General features: G+C 41.1%; 1 protein-coding gene across 2 annotated transcripts; it reads left to right on the top strand.

The window, feature by feature from the left end:
• The first annotated feature begins 1,187 nt into the window (after positions 1–1,187).
• Positions 1,188–21,743, top strand: aptx (aprataxin). Of its 2 annotated transcripts, none has more exons than XM_033018145.1 (9): positions 1,188–1,459; positions 2,751–2,884; positions 5,124–5,170; positions 6,697–7,029; positions 9,334–9,393; positions 10,329–10,555; positions 11,874–11,977; positions 15,493–15,700; positions 20,535–21,743. In XM_033018145.1, exons 2-8 carry the CDS (start codon positions 2,755–2,757, stop codon positions 15,642–15,644), a joined length of 1,053 nt encoding a protein of 350 aa, XP_032874036.1. In that variant the 5' UTR covers positions 1,188–1,459; positions 2,751–2,754; the 3' UTR covers positions 15,645–15,700; positions 20,535–21,743. The 2 variants fall into 2 exon arrangements, with proteins under 2 accessions (XP_032874036.1, XP_032874035.1); XM_033018144.1 differs by having other exon boundaries at positions 15,493–15,703; positions 20,540–21,743.
• The last annotated feature ends 347 nt before the right edge of the window (positions 21,744–22,090 follow it).

Here is a 22,090-nt window from a genome sequence, read left to right as displayed (position 1 = left end):
TGATCATAACTCCTCTTTCTGTTTCATATCTTCTACATGCAACTAGGGCATGCTGAACTGTTTCCGGCTGATGGCATTCCTCACACAGCCCAGTAGGGTGTTTTCCCAATATTTTTTATGTGCTGTTCAGGTGAGTGTGTCCTATCCTCAATCTTGCTAATACTACCTGTTCTCTCCTGTTCCCCCCTCTTCTTGCTGTAACGCCCACTCTGTTTTGTAGCGAATAGAGGTGTCTCCCCTTTGTTTCTTGTTCCCAGTATTGTTGCCATTCCTGATTTATTTTCTTCCATACAATGTGTCTTCCTTCAGATTTGGATAATTGTAGGTTTACCTCTGTTCCTTTTTTTAACAGCCTCTTTTGCTAATTTATCCACCTTTTCATTTCCTAGAACACCAATGTGTGCTGGGACCCACAACAAAGTCACGTCACTGCCCCTCCTTGTCACTTGGCTTAATAGTAGTAGGATTTCATACACTAGGTCAGGTCGCCTATGGGATGCACCAGACCCAATACTCTGGATTGCAGATAATGAGTCGCTACATATTAATACTTTGCATGGTTGCACCTGTTCTATCCACTGAACTGCCATCAAAATAGCGTACAGTTCCACCGTATATACTGTCAGATAGTTATTTGTTCTTTTGCAAAGCTCAACATTCATCCCTTGCACTACCACAGCTGCCCCTGTTGTTTCAGCTACTGGGTCCTTTGATCCATCTGTGAAAATTAATAGGTGTTCCCTGTATCTATTATATATATGGCTATGGTATTCTGTCTTTAGGTCTGAATTTTTGTTCCTCCTTTTTGCCTCCCATATCTCCAGATCAACTTTTGGGATGTTCAGTACCCATATTGGCACAGATGGCCACAATACTGCGGGGCAATATTTAAAGTTCAAGCCATCTGACCTTTATGTAACAAGGAAGGTACTCCGAGTTGACTTTTTTTTCCCCCCCTTCTTCTTCAAGTTCCTTGACCTAAATCTGTCAGTCTTTAACGACCAAGAGCCGCCTCACCTTTAACAGCGTCCACGGTGAGGTCCGCCTCTACAAAGATGGCGGCCACGCTAGCCGTCTGTTCGCGTTGCGCATGTGCGTCCCAACCTTCCATTCGTCACGTGTCCTTATCCAGCGCGCATGCGCGTTGACACGCAATAGGCCGGTCCTTCGATTTACGCATGCGCGTTATAGTTTGCCTGCTGTGCGCACACGCACTCACGGTTTTCACGGTGCGTTGTGTGAGGAAGTCTGTGGAGTTTCACAATTGGAAAATAGAAATACAAACTTTTCATTAGAAGCAGAATGTGGTCTATAGTGAGAGATCTAACGAGCGTTTTCAGTGTTTAACCTGATCCCTAACCCCTAGTTCCAGTATTAAGATTTTCAAGTCAGATTCCCAGCCCGCAAAAGGCCAGCTGAAGTGGTGGGCCTGGCGGACTACAGAGGCAGGAGGGAAAAGGTAGGGACAACGGGAGCTAACTTCACGGACTTGGGGGGAGCATAGCTTAGTTAACAGGAAAGAATGATGAGTGGAAAGGGGGGGTAGGAGGAAGAGCAGGCGTTTGCCTTGACGCCTGTTTGTTGCGCAACCTGTCTTTTGCAGTTGTGGGATAGGAACTTCCACAGGATATGCTGCCAGAAATGCAACAGGATTTGATAGCACTTATATGAACTTCCTTGCAAAATATCTACCAAATCAAATTGTATTCTTTCTTTCTGAACTGCTCACTCAATCCGTTCTCTCTCCTCCTATACCTCTCACAATGTACAATGACATGCTCTATTGTCTCTTCTTGCCCACAGTATTCACATCTACCTGTATTATGCTTGCCTATTATAAAAGTGTACTGTTCAGACCAGTGTGTCCAAATCTAATTCTTGAGATTACTGTCTCCTCTTTTCTGTTTTTTTCCTGCACATCTCATTTCTCCCACTTTCCCTCTGGACTCTGTAGAACCACCGTCCTTTCCGCTCTTCAATCCCATTGCTTTTGCCATCTTTCCTCAGTCTTTGCTTAATAATGTCTTTGATTTCAGTTTACCTATGTTAATACTTAAATCAATTTTACTTCTTTTTGCTACCTCTTTTGCTACCTATCTGCCATTTCGTTTCCTCTAATGCCAATGTGTGCTGGTACCCATAAAAATATGACTGTAAGCCCCATCATCTTGAATTCTGAATAGTGTTTGTTGTATTTCAATCAAAATGTCTGGTCTACTGTCTGAATGGCTGTGCTGTAAACCTCTTATTGCTAAACCTGAATCTGAGCAAATAACTGTCCTTAAAGGCCTAGTATCCTCGACCCACTGTACCGCTAACAATATGCAATCATTTCACCTGTGTATACTGATACCTCATTATTGATCCTCTTCCTACTTGATGTGAAATTCTGGTACAATAAATGCTACTCCTACTTTATCTACTGAATCTTTTGATGCATCTGTATAAATTTGGACAAAACTGTAGTATCTGTCAATGTATTCCTGTATGATGACTGAATTATACCTATGTTGTTTTCCTTGTTTTCCTGTTCTAATGTTGTAAAGTCTACTGTTGCATCTGGAAGTATCCAAGGTGGATTGAAGGTAATGGAACTGTTGGAACCACATTTAATTGTGCTATGCCGATTTGTACTGCTCTACAGTGTCGTCAAAAGAATAGTACAGTTAATGTCTTTCAGTCAAGGGTTTGCAGCTTGTTACAAATGTATTGATGGATACCTCAATGATGCTTAAACTTTTTTCCTCAAGTGCAATGAGGATTTGTTGGCTTGTGAGTAAAGACAGAAGACATCAACCAATACGCCTTGCACACTCAACATGTGTGCTTATTGGACGGAGTCCAGAGACCAAAATTACAGATAAAAAATGTTCACGGCATCAAGGTGGGCGAAACAGCATAGACTGTTTTCACAAAGTCATTGTGGGATATAAAATTGAATTTGTCATTTAGCACAGTTCATTTGGAACATTAGTTCAGTCTGTGAATGCTGGTGAGGAGTCCTTTGGAAAGTTAACTGATCTTTACTATTTTTCTTAATGGTTTGCTTTTGTGGATTTTAGGGGAAAGTTAATATTAAATACTTTGCTATGATCAGTATCACATGCAGACTAGGTAGGGTGAGATAGAAGTTACCCTGTGCAAAATCACATCACATGTTCACAACTATGCGTGACTGGTTTAAACATTACAGATATTAACTTGAAAGCATGCATCACCAGATTTAAGAACAACTTTTTCTCTGCAGTTATCAGACTCTTGAACAGTCCTCTTGTAAGCAAATACATTTTCCTGTGCTCCCAATCAATCTGTTCCAGCTGGTGAACTTAAAAAAAAATATCTGTGCTTTGTCTGTAGCAGTAGCACTTTTCTGCACTCTTTTTTCTCTTTTTGAACTACCTGTTGTTATCATGTATGGTTTTGATGGTAATAACGTATAGTTGATTTTCCTGGGTCGCACGCAAAACAAAGATTTTCACTATCTTTTGTATAATTCACAGCAGGCTTTTAACCTATTGACAAGTTTGATTGGATGCATGTGGTCAGATGGAAAGCATATAGCTGCCACACAGATAGCACACTGTCAGAAGCAAACACGGCCTCTGGACATGTGAGGCAGCAGCACTAATTGTTGTGCAACCAGGCCATCTTTTTATTCCACATTGAGATCATGAACCAAATTTAAATTCCGCAGTTGCTGAGGTTGAATTTGTTCTCGTGTTACCAGATCATTAGTCCAGAGTTTAGGCTATTGGATTTTGTCTATAGGGTGTTGCACGTAAGGTCATCGGGTCAAAGAGCGTGACGCACGGAGCAGCTCAATCCATGTGGAGGACATGGCAGCTTCCGGCACACACTGTTAACACACGGAACGCGTACCTTCTTACCTGTTAAAAAACGCCAAAATTGTCCTTTTTTGTGCTATAAATATTTGTGGGTGCTGTCATTGAAAGCGGGAAGGTTATGAACCCGAGCAACTGGGTGTAAGCGGCCGAAGGAGCACATCCCTCGGGACAGCCCCCACTCTCCCCCCCCCGGGTCAGCGTTGTCCGGCCACGGCTGCCCTCCGCCCCATCTCCCTCTGTGGGCCACACTGTCACGGGGTCAGAGCAGGGCCGAGGTCGGAGCAGAGCCGGGGTGGAGCAGGGCCGAGGTCGGAGCGGGGCTGTGGCTCCAGGCAACGTCAGCTGCAGCAGAGTTGGGGATGGTCTGCTCCCTCCGCCCACCCAGTCACTGACTGCGCTGCATCGGCACCCCAACCTCTTCCTCTCCCCCCTCCGACCCCCCTCCTCCTCCTCCCACCCCTGGCCACGGGGATAGACGGCCTGGGGTCCGCGGGTGTGCAACCAGTCCGGATGCTGGGTTAGAAGAAGGGCCCGCTGTGTTGACAGCCATAGTAAATGCTTACCTGCAGTTCACTGCGTGTACTCCAGTTGGCGTTGCATGGCAACAGTACGGGTCACGGGTCGTGACCTCGACTGCATGCAACTTCCCTATTGTGTTGTAGAACATTATACACAACTTTGTAGCAACATTGTATGCTGAACCAGTTATGTCTACAGGTGTTATTGCTTGGGGATCTGCAGTGTGATAATGTATGTAACGTAATGTGTTTAAAAAAAAAATCGTATAGCTACCATGATCTTCCTGAACCTTGCAAGTCTGTGTACAGAGATGACTCCAATGCAGACTGTCCGAATTAAGTCAATGAATTACCTGCAGGTTTTAACAAAAGCAAGTGGAGGAATAAGCAAGCAAGACAGGCACAAAGAGTGGGTGCAGCTCTTTCCATACTGTATAATTTATTAAAGTGTTAGTATTGCTGCTGATGATTTTGTTGTGTAGGAAGGAACTGCAGATGCTGGTTTACATCAAAGATAGACGCAAAATGCTGGAGTAACTCAGCAAGATAGGCAGCATCTCTGGATAGAAGGAATAGGTGATATTTCGGGTCGAGAGAAGGGTCTCTATCCAAAACATGACCCCTTCTTTCTCTCCAGAGATGCTGCCTGTCCCGCTGAGTTACTCCAGCATTTTGTGTCTCTTTGATGCTTTTGTTGCCCTGATTCACATAGAGATTAAGGCATGTAAAAATTAATTGTTTTTTCTTCTGTTCCTTTCAGTACAGCTCAAAGCAGACTACAATAAAGGACATGTTCTTGTAAAACAGGTATATCTATGTTGTTTATTTTATTGGTGTATTAATATGTACTCTTATTTTTGACATATTTTGATTGGAGTAACTGTTTCATTGGCAGTGTTAAAGGTAATTGTAAGAAGGATATGGAGACATTTCTACTTGTTGTGTTGTGATCTGGAATGCATTGTGTGAAAGGATGATGGAAACCATTTAATGGATTTTTTTCAAAAGAGAGTTTGATAGCCACTTGTAAAGGAGTATTTTGCAGAACTGTGAGAGAAGAGCATCATGAGAGATTAATCGTCTCCTCGAATTGCACAAGCTCTCTCTATGATTCTAGATCCCAGGTAATGAAAATGGATTTAATGATTGTTTTGTAAAATGTAATTGGATAAATACCTACAGAGAAATAATTTGCGGGGTTGTGGAGTAAGGGCTGTTTGTGATATTTCTTGAATAGCTCATTCAGGAAAAGTAGCCAAATCGTCCTACATCATTGACTATCACTTTTTTGATTATCACTTCAGCTTTTTCATAACATATTTAATGCTATGAACAATCGGAAGCCTGAATTTGGACTTCTGAAGAGATTCCAAATATTGGTGATCAAATTAAAATTTCCTCCAGACTGATCAATTAAATACTATGCTGCATTAACTCGTTGTTATGTCCAAAGATTATAGAGCAGAGCAAGATGCGCCACTCTGCGGAAAAAGCGTAGTATGACATGGGTATGACATGACGCCATTTTATTGAGCTGCAATTTACAATAATATTAATAAAATTTACAATAATATTAACTAAATATGTGAAGTGATTGATGCTATATAAAACACTGTTCCCTACAACACTGATTACACCAAAGATGATAGAGCGGATCAATCTGTGGAACGGATTTCACCAAAGATACTAGAGGAGCATTGCCCGCTGCCTCGGGAGTGCCGACGCCGGCCGCCTTCATCTGGTATCGGGGGGACCGAGAATCAGTCCTGGATCAACTCCGGAGTGGAGGAAACGTCCTCTTCCCCCAAAGATACTAGAGGAGCCTCTAGTATCTTTGCTTTTCCCTGCGACCTGATGTAAGAGCAGATTGTATAACTGTGGAGTCCGTCCCCGCTACCAAAGATGTCGCGTTTGGCATAAACAAATGGCGGCCGTGATGTTCCGTTACGTACTACACGTCAGTCCATTGGATTTCGGAGGAGTGGTCTATCTTGCTCTGCTCTATAATCTTTGGTTATGTCTATACAGTAAACCCTCATCGTACCCAACACCTCCTTAAGAGAGTTGTAACTATTTGGAATTTCTACCCGAAACATTGTGGATATACAGTTACTGAATTTCTTAAAGACTGATATCAATATATTTTGGACCCTATAGAGATTGGATATGGGGATCAAGAGGAAAAGTGGACGTGAATTACAGGAATTTTACTGAATGACGGAGCAGATTAGAGGAGTCAAATGGCCTGTAACTAGTTCCTGTATTCTAAAATACAGGAAATGTTCATTCAGTGGGTTTATATACATTTCTTTTTCTCTTGGTCTCCTCCAAAGTTAGGGATAAATCCAAGCAACATCAATTCAGAAGATGTGGGAAAAGACAGGGAAGTAAAGTTGAAGCCGGGACAAATTCTTCACATCGTCAATCAGCTGTATCCATACACCATAGAGTTTGGAGAAAACATTTCAGAACTGTCATCAAAGAGACCGCATGAAGAAATTTCTCCTAACAGTGACTCTAGCACATTGAACAAATATCTGAAGACTGATCACTTGAGTCCAAGGGAGCACAGCCCATGTAATCATAAACCCGAAAGGAAGAAAGAGAAGACGAAGGAAGGACAAACAAGGACTGTCGTGAACAGCGCAGAAGTAACAGAAAAAAAGGTAATTGATGCATTAGATTTAAATTGTTATATATTTGAATTGCCCCATAATTTCCAGATTATGTCTGCATTTTTGAAACAGAAATACAGTGAACTGTAGTTGCACCAAACAATCAGCAAAGCTAAAGGATAGAAAGTGCTGGAGTAACTTAACAGGTCCGGCAGCATCTCTTGACAACTTGGATGGACGACATTTGGAGTTGAGAGGCTTGAGATAAGAACAATAGGTATGAGACTTAATTGAAGAGTTATGGATTGTGAAGCCAGGGAGAGGAGGAAAAGGGCAATGTTTTGCACGTATTACTTTGCTGTTCAAGAAGGGAGCAAAGCAAAAGAGGGGAAACTATAGGCTGACTTCAGTGGTTCGTAAGATTTTAGAGTCCATTATACAGGATGAGGTTTCCGAGTACTTAGAAGCACATGATAAAATAGGCCAAATTCAACATGGTTTTGAGAAGGGGAGATCTTGCCAGACAAATCTGTTGGAAGTTAATAGCAGGATAGACAAAGGAGAATCAGTGAATGTTGTTTACCTGGATTTTCAGAAGGTCTTTGATAAGGTGCAGCACGTAAGGTTGCTAAAGAAGATGAGAGCCCATGGTATAGAGGGAAGATACTAGTATAGATAGGAAGCTGGGGCCGCTACTCTTCACATTGCATATCAATGATTTGGATGACGGAAGTGAAGGCTTTGTGGCCACGTTTGCTGATGATACGAAGATAGGTATATTGGCAGGTAGTGTAGAGAAAGCAAGGACTCTGACGGGTTGGGAGAATGGGCAGAGAAGTGGCAGATGGAATACAGCATAGCAATGTGTGGAGTCATGCACTTTGGTGGTAGGAATAAAGGCATATACTATTTTCTAAATGTGGAGAGGATTCAGAAATCGTAGGTGCAAAGGGATGTGAGTGCTGGTGCAAAAGTCCCAAAAGGTTAATTTGCAGATTGAATTGGTAGTAAAGAAGGCAAATGCAATGTTAAAATTTATTTTGGGAGGAAGAGAATATAAAAATTGGTGTAATGCTGAGGCTTTATAAGGCGCTGGTCAGACCCCATTTTAAGTATTGTGAACCGTTTTAGGCTATTCGCCTCAGAATAAAAGGACGTACCTTTAGAAAGGAGACATTTCTTCAGTCAGAGTGAATCTGTGGAATTCATTGCCACAGGCGGCTGTGGAGGCCATGTCGTTAGGTATTTTAGGGCAATATTGACAGATTCTTGATTAGTAAGGGTGTCAAGGGTTATGGGGAGAAGGCAGAAGAACGGGGTGGATAGGAAAAGAGAGATCAGCCATAATTGAATGGCGGAGCAGACTCGATGGGGCGAATGGCATACTTCTGCTCACTGTGGCAATGTAGGAGGCCCAGGGCAGAAAGCTCAGTGTGTGAATGGGAAGCAACCGGGAGCTGCAGTAGTCCTTGGCAGACTGGTTGCTAACCATTTTAACTCCCCTTCCCATGCACACACTGACCTATCTGTCTTGGGTCTCCTCCATTGCCAGAGTCTGGCCACATGCAAACTGGATGAGCAAAACGTTGTTCTCCGATTTTAGGGAACCTCTAACTAACCTGCCTCCTTTCCCCATCTTTACTCCCACCTATTTCCCTCCCACCCAAACTGCTACTTTCCTCCCCCTGGCTTCACCATCCACAACTCTTCAACCCTGTCTCACCCCTATTGTTCTTGGCTCTGACATCCATGTTCCAACCATCTGCCTGTCAAGAAAATCGTCTTCGTCTGTGTTAACTTATTACTTGCCATGCTTTCACCTGCCTCTCCCCTTTTCCAGCTTTCATCTCTAACCCTAATGCAAAGCTAAGTTCTTTGCCGAAAGACACAATTAATATTTCAGGTCGATTACTTTACATAACAACTTCCTGATGAAAAACATGGACCTGTATTACTAACTCAATTTCTTGCTTCAAAACTACTGACTGTCCCGCTGAGTGCTTCCAGTATGTTCTGTTTTTATTTCAGGTCTCATGAATCAATACTTTTCCGTTGTACAATTACTATCTTCTCAGTTATTTCTGATTTAGATTTTTTGAGAAATAGACAATACTTGTTTAAGTAGATTTATTATACAATTATAATATGCAGGATATTAGATCCCGATGGTTCGATCATAAATAAAGGTGTTATTCGTGGAACAGGAGGAGCAGGATACAATTTGTGTCAACTTCCTTAACATCTTAATGGCTTGACATGCATGTACTAGATCCAAGAAGCTATTTTTGCAGACTATACATTTGAAGGCATAGCCACAAACAGTTGTTATCGCAATATCTAACTTTGCTTCTTCAGGATTTTCAGGGAATGTGGAAGCAAGGACTAATATATTCCATGCAGGATCCAACGTGCCAGGTATGACATTTTCAAAATTGTATGTTATTTATAACAGATTAGCTGGAAAGAATTAAGTAATTGCCAAAATACATTAAAAGTGGATAAAAGTGGTTGATCATGCAATCCATGGCAGAGAAGTAGAAATTTTAGTATTTTAAATTGATGGGTTTGCTTGACCTCCATATTTACCCTTTTATTGACTTAAAACTGAATTGTTCGCTTCTTAACTTGCACCAAGTCTCAATCACCTCATTGCCAATGTGCTTACTGACCTGCACTAACTCCTGATTAAGCAGCGGCTCTATTTCAAATCCCTCAGATAAAACAGAAAATGCTAGAAATGATTGGTAGGTGAAGAGAGAAACAATTAAATTTGCAGGTCCATGACCTTTTGTCAAAACTGGGAAAGAAAAAAAAAGTTGGCTTTCAATAACTGAGGTTTCAGTGGAGAGCTAGGTAGAACAAAGTGAATATCTCTGAATGCATCTTTGTCTGTGATGTATTGCTGATGGCAAAGCTATGGGATATTCCCAGCAGGCCTGGATATACTAATGGAGAGTGGAGAAACTGAGCCAAATCACAAAACAAATGATAATTGATAGAAATGATCAGCTATGATACAGGTAGAAATAAACAGCAGTTAGCAAAAATTGTAAAAATTGATTTTGAGTCTGGAAGGCTACAACATGCCCACATTGAAGCAGTGTTGTGCAATCTTGTTTTTTTGCTTTGTTATATCAGTGTAGGAGGCCATAGACAGTTCGTGAGAGTGGGATGGAAAACTAAAGTAGTAGGCAACAGGAAGCTCGTGGTCACTCTTGTGGACTGAATATAGGTGCTTTGCAAAGCAATCACCCAGTTAACATACCATTTTCATTTATAAAATGCCTTTGGGTTATTAATAGATGAATGGTTTTGCAGATAAATACAAAAATATTGCACTTATGTTTCAGGTATATAAAGATGACACTGTTGTAGCAATGAAGGATAAATATCCGAAGGCTCGTTTTCATTGGCTGGTTTTACCGTGGGAACCTGTCCCCAGTCTAAAGGCTGTAAGAAGGGATCACTTAAATTTGCTGCAACACATGAATGATGTTGGAGAAAAGCTGGCGCAAGAGAGTCTGGATTCCAAAGCAGTAAAATTTCGATTGGGTTACCATGCTATTCCCAGCATGAGGTAGGTGAACACGCTAAAACTGGAGCATGCTTTACAGTGTTCATCCAATGGAACCAAATCTATTTTTGGTCTTGTGAAATAACCTTGCACTTGCTTTGGTGAACCCCTGGTTTGAAAATAAATGGCTGGGAAGTACTTTTGCTGCTGCTGGGTTTTATGTACTAAATGAATCATTTACAATGCTGCATGTTTTTCCATCTAAAAACAAGTCCTTACACTTATAAAGAATCTTTAAGGTAACAAAATATATCAATGGGCTTTACCTGGGCATGGGACAATGAATGTATGGAAAGGAGCTGCATTAAAAAGTATTGTATGTATTTTTTTTGCACACGTATTCTTTTTTGAAACCATATACGCATATTCTTTTTTGAAACCATGCTTTATCAGACTAAAATTACTTCTTGCAACCTGGGCTGTGCTTAGTTATTGAATAATGATTGATATACAAAAAACTATACAAAATTCTTAATGAAAGTGTTTATCCTAACACTTTCTCTCTTAAAAGTATTTATTCTTAAACTTTCTTTGAGTAAAACTGTTTCCTTTAAACTTGTGTGAATAACAGAAAGCCAATTTTGTCCTAATGATTGAGACATCCTTACTTTGTTTTATAGTGAATCATATGCAAAAAGAGCAGTAGGTATGTCACCCCTAAAGCCAATTATCCAACCATTGGTTAAGGCTAGAATTTTTCATTTTGTTTACTTTTGCTGCAGTTCATGGAATATAATTATTGTTTGGTAAAATTGAATATTTTCAATTACTAAAAAAAGGCTGCATAAATGCTTCCAATTTGGGTTACTATCGTAAATTACGGGTATTTGTAATTAATCCTTTATACTCAAAATCATCTCTGCCCCACTCCCCCCAGTTTTGCATTGCTTTGAAAAGTATATTTTGTTACCGCGCACACAATAATAGTGGGCGGTGATCTATGCACACTTTTTGCATATTAAAATCTGTGATCACTGATTTGATCTCAGTTTTGAATTGAAAGACTGACTATCCACAAGAGCAAAATGTTCCAATGATTCACAACGCTGAACAAATTTTTCCTCATCTTCGTCTTAAATTTCAATCCCATATCATGAGGCCACACGCAATGGTTCTGCACATTCAGTTTAAGGAAACAGCTTCATGGGGTCCAATCCATAAATCCCCTGCAGGATTTTATGTTTAATTATATCCTGAAGATTAAACTAATTTAATCTTATCAAACTCTTAAGAGAATTGCTTTAGTATAATTATTTTGGGGTACAGGTTGATAGTTAAAAGGTTGCTGAATATTTAATCACTGTCAATTCTCTTTTACCAGCCACTTGCATCTCCATGTTATTAGTCAGGATTTTGATTCCCCCAGCTTGAGAACGAAAAAGCATTGGAATTCATTTAATACAGATTATTTCCTGGAATCCCAAGGTAAGAGGAGCATCCATCTTCTGCAATAATTTTCAAACTTTTCACATTGGGTGTATTGTCTGAGACACTTAATTCAATTTCTGAAAGGTCAAAGCAACTGTTTTGTCACACATACACTTCACTGGTGAGAAATGCTGTAGATTAAACCTGAGAATAATTTGTAGAACTTGCACATTTTTCAAAAGACACATGATTTTTCTTTTGAAATTAGCATTATCAACTAGCATTTTTTTAAATGAACAAGTCAACAATTTTTGATTACAAACTAATACTTTAAGTAAGGGAACTAATATGGATATTATGCGAATGAACGAAACTGTAGAACAAAGTTAAATCTTAATTTTCCTCTAGATTGCTAGAAAGGTTTATTTTAAGTTATGAACCTTTGGTGGTGAATGAAATATATGAACATTTTAAGGCATCACTATTTGCTATTTATTCTAGGGTGGTAGTTATCAAAGTATATTTTAAAATTATATCAAATTTGTAATATTGATATAGTCAAAATGTTGGTGTTTATGCTCTTTACAAATTACCCCCCTCTTCTCTTCAACTCACACTTTCAGCATTTCTTCCTATTCCTTTCTTTCCCGTGTATTTATCCAGCCCATCTTTATATGCATCAATAAACAAGCACGTAAGAAATAGCAGGAAACGGTCATTTGACTCCTCATCGGTTCCACAATTCAAAGGTTCAAAGGTTGATTTATTGTCACATACACCTAGATGTAGTGAAATTCTTTTTGCCAATGCAGCACATAAAAAAGAATACAAACATAACAATAATAAATAGCTTTAACATAAAAACATCCCCCCACAATGGTTCCCATTATGGGGGAAGGCACAAAGTCCAGTCCCATCCCCAATGTCTACCCATAGTCGGGCCTATTGAGGCCTCCACAGTTGCCTCTACGGAGGCCCGATGTTCCAGGCCGTCCTCGCCGGGTGATGATGTTCCGGCGTCGGGAGAGTCCTCTCAGCGGCATGGGAACCCTGGAACGGCCGCCTCCCTACTCGAGACTGTGGCTTCCGGAGCCGACAAGGCCGCGCCAAATGGAGCTGAACTGGCGATCTCATCGAGAGATCCCAGGCTCCCGATGTAAAGTTCAGCGCCGCCGCCCGCAGCTCCGCGATGTTTTTAACGCCGGTCCCAGCTCACCGGAGTTCCAGCGCGGCGACCCAGGCAAGGCACCGCCCGCCCCGCAATGGCGCTCCAGCGCTGCACCGCCGTCCTCAGACCCGCAGCTCCGCCGCCGCTGATGCCGAGGCTCCGGGCGGTCCCCTCGCTCCTCGGACCCGCAGCTCCGCAGCCGATGCCGATGCCGAGGCTCCGGGCGGTCCCCTCAGGAAATGCCGCTCCAGGCCCGCTGGTAGGCCGCGAGGACGGGTCGAAAGTGCAGCCTGGAGAAAAGCTGCATCTCCGACCAGGTAGGGACCCTGAAAATTAGTTTCCCCATTTCCCCCCCCCCCCCCTCCCCCACACATAAAAAAGCTAGAACTCTTGAAAACAAAACACTAAACTAACTAAAAATAAGAAAAAAGAGATGAAAAACAGACAGCTGCAGGCTAGGCAGCCATACCCCCTACAGGTCGGCGCCTGGGTATTCAAAAGAATACGGATTGATTTATTCTTTCAGCACCTGGATGTACTATCCTATATCCCTTGATTTCCCTAACATCCAAAAGTCCACTATTTCAGTTTTGAATATTTATAATGACTGAATCTCTTGTACTTTCTTGGGTAGAGAATTCCAAAAACTGACTATTCTCATGTCAGTCGAAAATGGCTGAATCTTTATTTTGAAAGCGTGACCCATGGATTCAGATAACCCAACAAGAGCAATATAGTTTCTATGTCTATTCTGTCTAGTAGAGTACAAATTGTGTTTGTTTCAATTAGATCATCTCGTATTCTTTTAAATGTTACCGAATCTGCTTAATCTCATCTCAATGGACAATCCATTCAACCCAGGAATCAATCTGATGAGCCTTCATTGCACTCCCTCTGCTGCAAGTATATCCTCCTTTACACAGCGAGACAAGACTTCTGTACACATTTCAGTTGAAGTCTCACTCTTGAGAAGGTGGTGATAAGCTACCTTCTTGAACACCTGCTGTCAAGCACATGAAGGAATCCCTTAATGCCGTTAGATTGGAAATGCCAAGATTTAGATAAATCCAGCGATGAGGAAGGGTCAGCAGTATAGTTCAAGGTCAGGATATCATCCAACTTGGAAGGGAATCTGGTGACAGTGGAGTTCCCATGAACTTCATGTTCGAGGTTGTGGACAGTTGGATCCATGTGGCACTCATCAACCCAAATATGACCCATTATGCCTATTATTTTCTGTTCATTCATTATTATTTTAAATCCATGAAAGCACATTATCCCCCAAGCACATGTGCTTTAATTTTAGTTATTAGCTTCCTTATTGAAAGCTTCTGATTGTTCAAAGATACCACATCTATTGGCTAATCCTTACCAATTCATCAAATTACAGACTTTTTAAAAAAATCAAACATTGTCAAACATGATTTGCCTTTCATAAATCCAGTTTGCACTACTCAATCCTGTTATTATTTCATTGCTTGATTAAGAGATTCTAACATCCCTCCCACCTATGTCAAGCTAACTGATCAGTAATTTCTGATTTTATTCTCCTTTCTTTATTAAATAGAGATTAACATTTGTTATCTTCCAATTTATGGAAATATATCTAGGATCTATAGATTTTTGGGAGATTATAACCAGTACATCCACTATATTCATTGCCACCCCTTCCATCTCTCGGATGAAAGACATTGGGTCCTTTGAAATGATTGCCATTTAAAACACATTTTAATTCCACCCACCTTTTAATGTTCATTTCTTTCAGGTCCTCGTTCATTTTTTGGATTTTCACTATTACAGAAAGGGGAAATTCCATCAGACTCTAAAAAAATGATCTGCACTTTCTTATTTCTTAATATAACTGCACTTCAGTTTGTAAGGGATCTCCATTAGATTTTGCTAATCGTTTCTACATATCAATGGAAGCTCTCACAGCTTTCTAGCTTAATAGCGTACTCTGTTTTCCCTTTCTTTATCTAGCTTTGTCTTCCTTTGCTAAATTTGGAAATGTTTTCAATCCTTTGGTCACTGTAGATCTTGGCAACATTGTAAGCTTTTTACCCAGTAGTATTGTATCTAACTTGTGTTAACAATTTTATTTTCACCTTGAACATATTGGTTTTTGTGATTACCTGGCCCCTTTGCACATGCATGCGATTTGGGAAAAGGGTTGAGAATGGCTCAAGATTATTTCACATGACAGCTTTGGCAAAAAGGTATTTGCCCTTTAATGTGTGGCAAGGATTGCAAGTAGACTTTGGTTCCAAAAGCCAGCTTTTCAACAATTGTCTACCTTGCACATCTCTTCCTCCTGGATATATATTTTTAATGCAGACATTTGGAAACTAACAAGCCTTCTCAATTTAAATGAATACTAATGCTTGTATTTTCATAATTTAACTAGATGTGATGAAGATGGTGGAACAGAATGGAAAGATAACTGTCAAGGAAGGAATATCTGAGTTGTTAAAAATGCCACTAATGTGCCATGTCTGCCAACAGCAATTATCTGCCATTCCACAATTGAAAGTGCATTTGAAAAACCATTTCCCCTAAAGTTTAGCAATTTAATTGTGACCATTCACTGTTCCAATATCATTCACTTGCCTATTATTAAGAAGCATTCTTTTTTTCTTTAAAAAAAAATATTATTAAAGCTTTATTTCAGACACAGGTCCATATAACACATCAAACAGTAAAAGGAGATACAAAAATACATTAAAAATTGCATATTAGCCTATAAGATATACAAGCTATTGCACCAATGCCGTCTTAGTCTAGAAGTGAATCTATAGCAGCTTTTCAGAGGGCTGACTAGGGCTTCAATTATGTGGTTCTCTGACTTGTCCAGGCGACACATAAAACTAAACATCAGCTGTCTTAAGCAGCTTTCTCACGGGGTGACTTGACGCAAGAGTTAACCAGAGTTGAACATCGTGGGAACCCCGTGCGATAACCGTACGGCATTCGTGGACCACCGTGGCGCTAACGGCAGGTACTCGTGTAACTTGGTGACTCGGGAGAAAATTCAAGCAAGTTTGAATTTCTCCAAGAGTGACTTGTACACTTGTGGTTGAAGATTGCAACATTATATGCACGTAGTGGCCAGTGCGATATCCGTATTAACTCTTGCGTTTACCGTGGGAACTCCTGCGAACGGTGAACCCGGAAGCTGGACAGAGGGGACAGAAGGTGAGTAATCTGGAATGAACATGCTGTTAGGCTGGGATCATTCTCTGCGAGATGATCTTAGTGCGGGAGACAAGTGTAGGAGAGGTGTACTGACTGTGTGGGCAGAACTTTGGAAGTGATTGCCCACCATTCTCAAAAGCCGCTGTGTCTCCCTGTCCCTCCAACTCCAGAGGAATCCGCGCCCCCTCATCCGCAACCAGGGTTCCTCTGGAGTTGGAGCGGGGCTGGGCTAGAGTTGCTGCTGGCTGTGAGTCTCTGGGATCTCCGTGCTTGCAGTCAGTGTCCTGTTGGTCCTAACGTCTCCGGCCACCCCCCTGGACTGGAGCTGAGACTGTGAACTGTACCGCCCTTGCCCCCTCCCTCTGCAACTGCAAACAACCCCACAGTTCCTAGTCTCAGCTCCTGTACAGGGGGGTGGCCGGAGACGTCACAGCCCGAGCTGCGCCCCCTCATCCGCAACCCCAAGAACAAGACGTACCTTGCACACCATCAGCTTCTGTCCCTACGGGGAGCGTGTTCCTCTGGAGTTGGAACGGGGCTGCGCTGCTGCTGGCTGTGGGTCTCTGGGATCTCAGTGCTTGCAGTGGGCCTGGGGGTCAGTGTCCCGTTGGTCCTGACGTCTCCGGTGACTGGCACTGACCTGCTGGCATCGCCGACGTGAAGACAGTGCAAAGCCCCCGCGCCGGTGCAATGAGCGGGGAGCTGGAGAGGGGAGGGAAGGGGGTCACACACATGGCCGGTAAGCAGAGGGGTGTAGGTGGGGTGAAACTGAAGGGAGCGACAATTTGCTGCTGCCTGCCCGCTGAGTTAAAAAGTTCCCACGCAAGACTCACGATACACTGTATATCGTGACCGTGGGAACTTTTTAACTCAGCGGGCAGGCAGCAGCAGATTTTCAATTATTAACCCTCCCGCGCAATTACCTTCTCTTTTATGAATGGGGATTCACAATGTTCATTCAAGATTTAACGGGAAAGCTCGGGAGACGGGCAAGTCACTCGCACAAATAACAGAAATGCCGAGTACCCGTGGGAACTCTTTATCTACCCCCCGTTATATCGTGTGATATCGTGCTAGACCACGACCACTTCACTCTGGTTACATCTTGCGTCAAGTCGCCCCGTGAGAAAGCCCCATTAAGAGTGCCTCACAGGTTGGCACTCTAGTGGACACAAACAATTGACTGGCACTATGCCACCTAGGGACACGAAGTAGCAACCTCATTGCATCATTGTATGCTACCTTGTGCCTCTGCATACTCTTTTTCTTATAATTAGACCACAATTGAGCAGTATATAACGGTGTGATGTAGGTTCTGAACAGGGAACACTTCACAGAGTCAGAGCACATATAAAACTTCCTTATAAGCATGTTAGCTTGAAGATAAATTTTACAGCGCTGTCGGTAGAGGTCTTTGTCATCCGTCCAGTCATCGGATATGACATGACCTAGGTATTTAATTTCCTCACACAGCAAGAGGACTGTCTGACAAATAAAAGGTCGGAAAAGTTGATTTCCTGTCCTCAGCGCTTCTAACTATCATTATGCGGCTTTTCTTAGCGTTATACTTTATGTCATAATCAAGGCCATACTGAGAGCACACCTTCAGCATCTGCTGCAGCCCAGCACTATATGGACAGAGCAGGACCAGGTCGTCTGCATACATGCTGCAGAGGGTGTACACACATTTGGACACTACTGATGCATCTGTAAGGATTACATTTTTTGACTTCTCAAGCGCCTTTAACACAATTCAGCCCCGACTGCTAGGGGAGAAGATGGAGAAGATGAAAGTGGATCCATCACTGGTACTGTGGTGTTTGGATTACCTTTCCCTCAGACCACAGTACGTGCGCCTACAGAACAATGTCTCAAGCACCATCTTGAGCAGCACAGGGGCTCCACAAGGAACTGTGCTGGCTCCATTCCTGTTTACCATCTACACTGCGGAACTCCAATATAACACCAACAGCTGCTTTTTGCAGAAATTTTCGGATGACACAGCTGTTGTCAGCCTCATCAAAGGGGGCAATGATGAGGAGTATAGAGACATAATAAGCAACTTTGTGGAGTGGAGTGCACACAATAACCTCCATCTTAACACCACAAAAACCAAGGAGATAGTTGTGGACTTCAGGAGGGGGAGGAGGAGGAGGACTCAACCAACACCAATCACCATTAAGGGCACTGAGGTGGAGGTGGTCGCTAACCACAGGTACCTTGGTGTGCAGCTTGACAGTGAGCTGGACTGGAAGGGTCATATGGAGGCGGTGTACAGGAAGGGACAAAGTCGACTGTATTTTTTAAGGAGGCTGAGGTCATTTAACATCTGCCAACCCCTGCTGTGCAGTGTCTACCATTCAGTGGTGGCCAGTGCTCTGTTTTTTGCTGTGGCCTGTTGGGGAGATGGTGCCCGCATAGCGGACAAAAACAGACTGGACAAGCTGATCAGGAAGGCCGGCTCAGTGGTCGGGGCTGAGCAACGAACGGTCCAGCAGGTGGCAGAGGCCAGAACTCTGAACAAACTGGGTTAAATAATGACCAACCCCACTCACCCACTCCATGCCCTGAAGGTGATCAAGAGCAGCATCTTCAGTCAGAGACTGATTGCACCAATGTGCAAAACTGAGAGACATAGGAAGTCTTGTATACCAGCTGCTATAAGGTTATATAATGCGCATAAATAACTCCACTTTTTTTCATTCATTGTATTTTAACTTGTATTTTAACTTGTATTTTAACTTGTTAAGTATGGAAGCTATTTGAGGAAATGTGTGGTGTTATGTCTGTCTTGAAGCTGTCGTGGCACTGTAATTTCCTGTAAAGGATTATTAAAGGTATAATCAATCAATCAATAAGATGATTAACAATAGTGTTGCCCACAAGACAGCCAGTTTTTAACCTATTTAACTGATTTGACAATTCATCCATATAAACATTAAATAAAATAGGAGACAAAATTCCTCCTTGCCGCACTCCATTACTAACACAGAATGGAGCAGATACAACATTGTCCCATTTAACCTGAAACGTTTGATGGGCATACCAAAACACTAAAATTCTCACTAAGAATTTAGGGGCACCTCTATCTAGCAATTTTACAAACAATTGTTCATGATTAATTCTATCAAATGCCTTGGACGCATCAATAAAACATAGAAATACAGATGAATTCAGGCTTGTGTACCTGAACACAATCTCTTTAAGAGCATAGATACACAGGTCAGTTCCATGTTTTCTTTTGAACCCAAACTGATTGTCAGTAGTAAGGACATACATTTCTAGCTTTGTCAACAGTATTCTCTCCAGTACTTTAGATAAGATACTGGCTAATGCAATAGGTTGGTAATTATCAATACTGTTGAGCTTACCAGCCTTATCTATAAGCACAGGCACTAACATTACAGACATAATAGCATTTGGCAGGACACCATGAACCAGACAACCATTAAAGCACATGGAAAGCAAAGGGCAGAGCTTATAGCTGGCATATTTTAGATGTTCTGCAGTAATGCAGTCCATACCGCAGGCTTTGTTGTTATCCAACATGTTAATGGCATTATAGACATCTGCTGCCCTAACTACCATATCTGCAGAGAGATCAATATGTTCATGATTGATTCTAACTGGGTTACTTTTAACACAGTTAAAAAGGTTACGGTAGTGCTCACACCAACTCTCATCTATTTTTTTTTTCTGGGCTACTAACACCTTCAATGTCAGACGGTAGGGGTGTTTTACTGTTATTCATTACTTTGACCTCTTTCCAGAAGTTAGTAATAATATTACTTAATAGTTAATAATATTAGTTAATAATATTTTTTATTAAAAGTAGACATATTATAAAGTATAGTTGCATATTATAGTAAAAAAACTTTTCATATACATCAGTCATACATTATTAAAATTTTCAATTGTCGATTACTTCTACTTCTAGTGTTTTTTTTTGTATATAGAAAAAGAGAGAAAGAGAGAGAAAAGTTACAAATATCAAAAAAAAAAAAAAAAGTGGAATGGATCACTTATAATACGTCATTGGAGATATGTTCGTAGATTATAAAGTATGACTTTTCATCTAATCCTGAGTTCAAGTTTCAGTTGGGTTTTCGTGCCGGGCCAATCTATCCCGTCAGATAATTAATGAATGGGGCCCATATTTTATCAAAAAGTTCTTGTTTGTCCATTAAGACAAGTCTAATTCTTTCTAGATATAGGGTCTCGAACATTTCCACAATCCACATTTTAATTGTGGGGATTAAGAAGCATTCTGGTGAACTTCTCCAACAATGTGTGTGCCAAGGAAACACTTCAGCGTCGCATATTTGGCTGTTGGCTATGCTTGAGTTGGTAGCAAACCTGCCTCTGGGTCAGGAGGTTGTGGGTATATATCCCACAGTCCAAAGACTTGAGCTCAAACATTAAAGTTAACCCTCAAATCAATTACTGCTATACTAAAAAGTACAGTTTTTGGGATAAGACATTAAACTGTGGCCTTGTCTGGGTGCTACAATGTATGTAAGATGTTCCATATTATTATTTAAACAGATTATGTGATCAATAATAGAAATGTTTTGTGGGAAGTGTTATATACATATTAGTTGTAGCTGGAAAGCATTTTGAGGTGCCTAAAGATTGTTAAAGACACTACACCAATGTAAGTATTTTACAAAGCGTTTGATGGCCAATTATATTATCTTGCTGGAAGGTCTCAGCAGGTCAGGCAGCATCTGTGAAGTGAAAAATTCAGATGACTTTTCGGGCACGGACCCTTCTTTAGGATTTAATTTCCCTCCACAGATTCAGATGGGAAATTGTTTTCCAGTGGGGGCTTTTTCAACTGTTAACTTGCAATATTACATTCTGGATTTACAGCTAACATAATGGTCTGGGTATTGAAGTCAACCATGCAAAGATGGGTATTACATTACATTTTCCATTTATTATAGTACTGATAACCTGACACCTGCAAAGTTATATATGCGGGACCCATCTCTCATTCCCGGGAATGGGAATAATCACTTATTTAGATTAAAGAAGCCTGATCTGTATGCATGGGGGGAGTAAGTAGGTCCTAACTTTATAGTACATTAAATTATTCCACATTCCAATTACAAAATAGTAACGCTTCCTAAAAATAAAGAACTATAAATTATGCTATACTTACCCCTCTGTACATAATAATCATCCTTGTCTAATTTAATACAGGAGTCATTATCCCTATACATATATACTTTATTCTGGATAAAATATTGCAGGTTAGGCTCACAGCTGATTTATGTTAAAAACCTATATCTGAAGAGTAAACAGTTAATGATTTTAAAAAGCAAAGCGAAAATTGTTAATTGAATTGAATTTATATTTTGGTTACACTATTTGGAACAAATACTATTATGAAAAGTTGTACAAATATTAATATGCGAGTATAACTTGTATTTGCTGAATTAAATGATGAATTTGAAATGATGATCCAGTAACTTAATAGTTAGAATCTATATTCCAAAAACATCTTGTGTTGAATTCCTAGTCATTGCCTCTCAAGTGACTTGTTTACTGCTGGGACAGCACTTGCTTGAAGCACTATCAGTGAATCGGGGCCAGGGCTACAAGCACAGTTTCATTTCTGGTCATATTTAGTTGGAAGTGACTGTGTGCCTGGAACCCTACACCCAACATGTTTTAGTGATTCCTGAACATATGACCACTGAAGCAAAAAAAGGTTTGTGATCAACTATAAAGCACTGTCTTGCATCTTGCCATCCCCATTTGAGACTCCCTGCTCAGTTTTATGACAATCACCATGATATATCATT

Source organism: Amblyraja radiata, chromosome 3 (assembly GCF_010909765.2).
Source record: "Amblyraja radiata isolate CabotCenter1 chromosome 3, sAmbRad1.1.pri, whole genome shotgun sequence".
In the NCBI taxonomy this organism is placed as follows: Eukaryota; Metazoa; Chordata; class Chondrichthyes; order Rajiformes; family Rajidae; genus Amblyraja; species Amblyraja radiata.
Note: the sequence above shows the minus strand (reverse complement) of the source record. Positions and strands in the feature narration are given on the sequence as shown.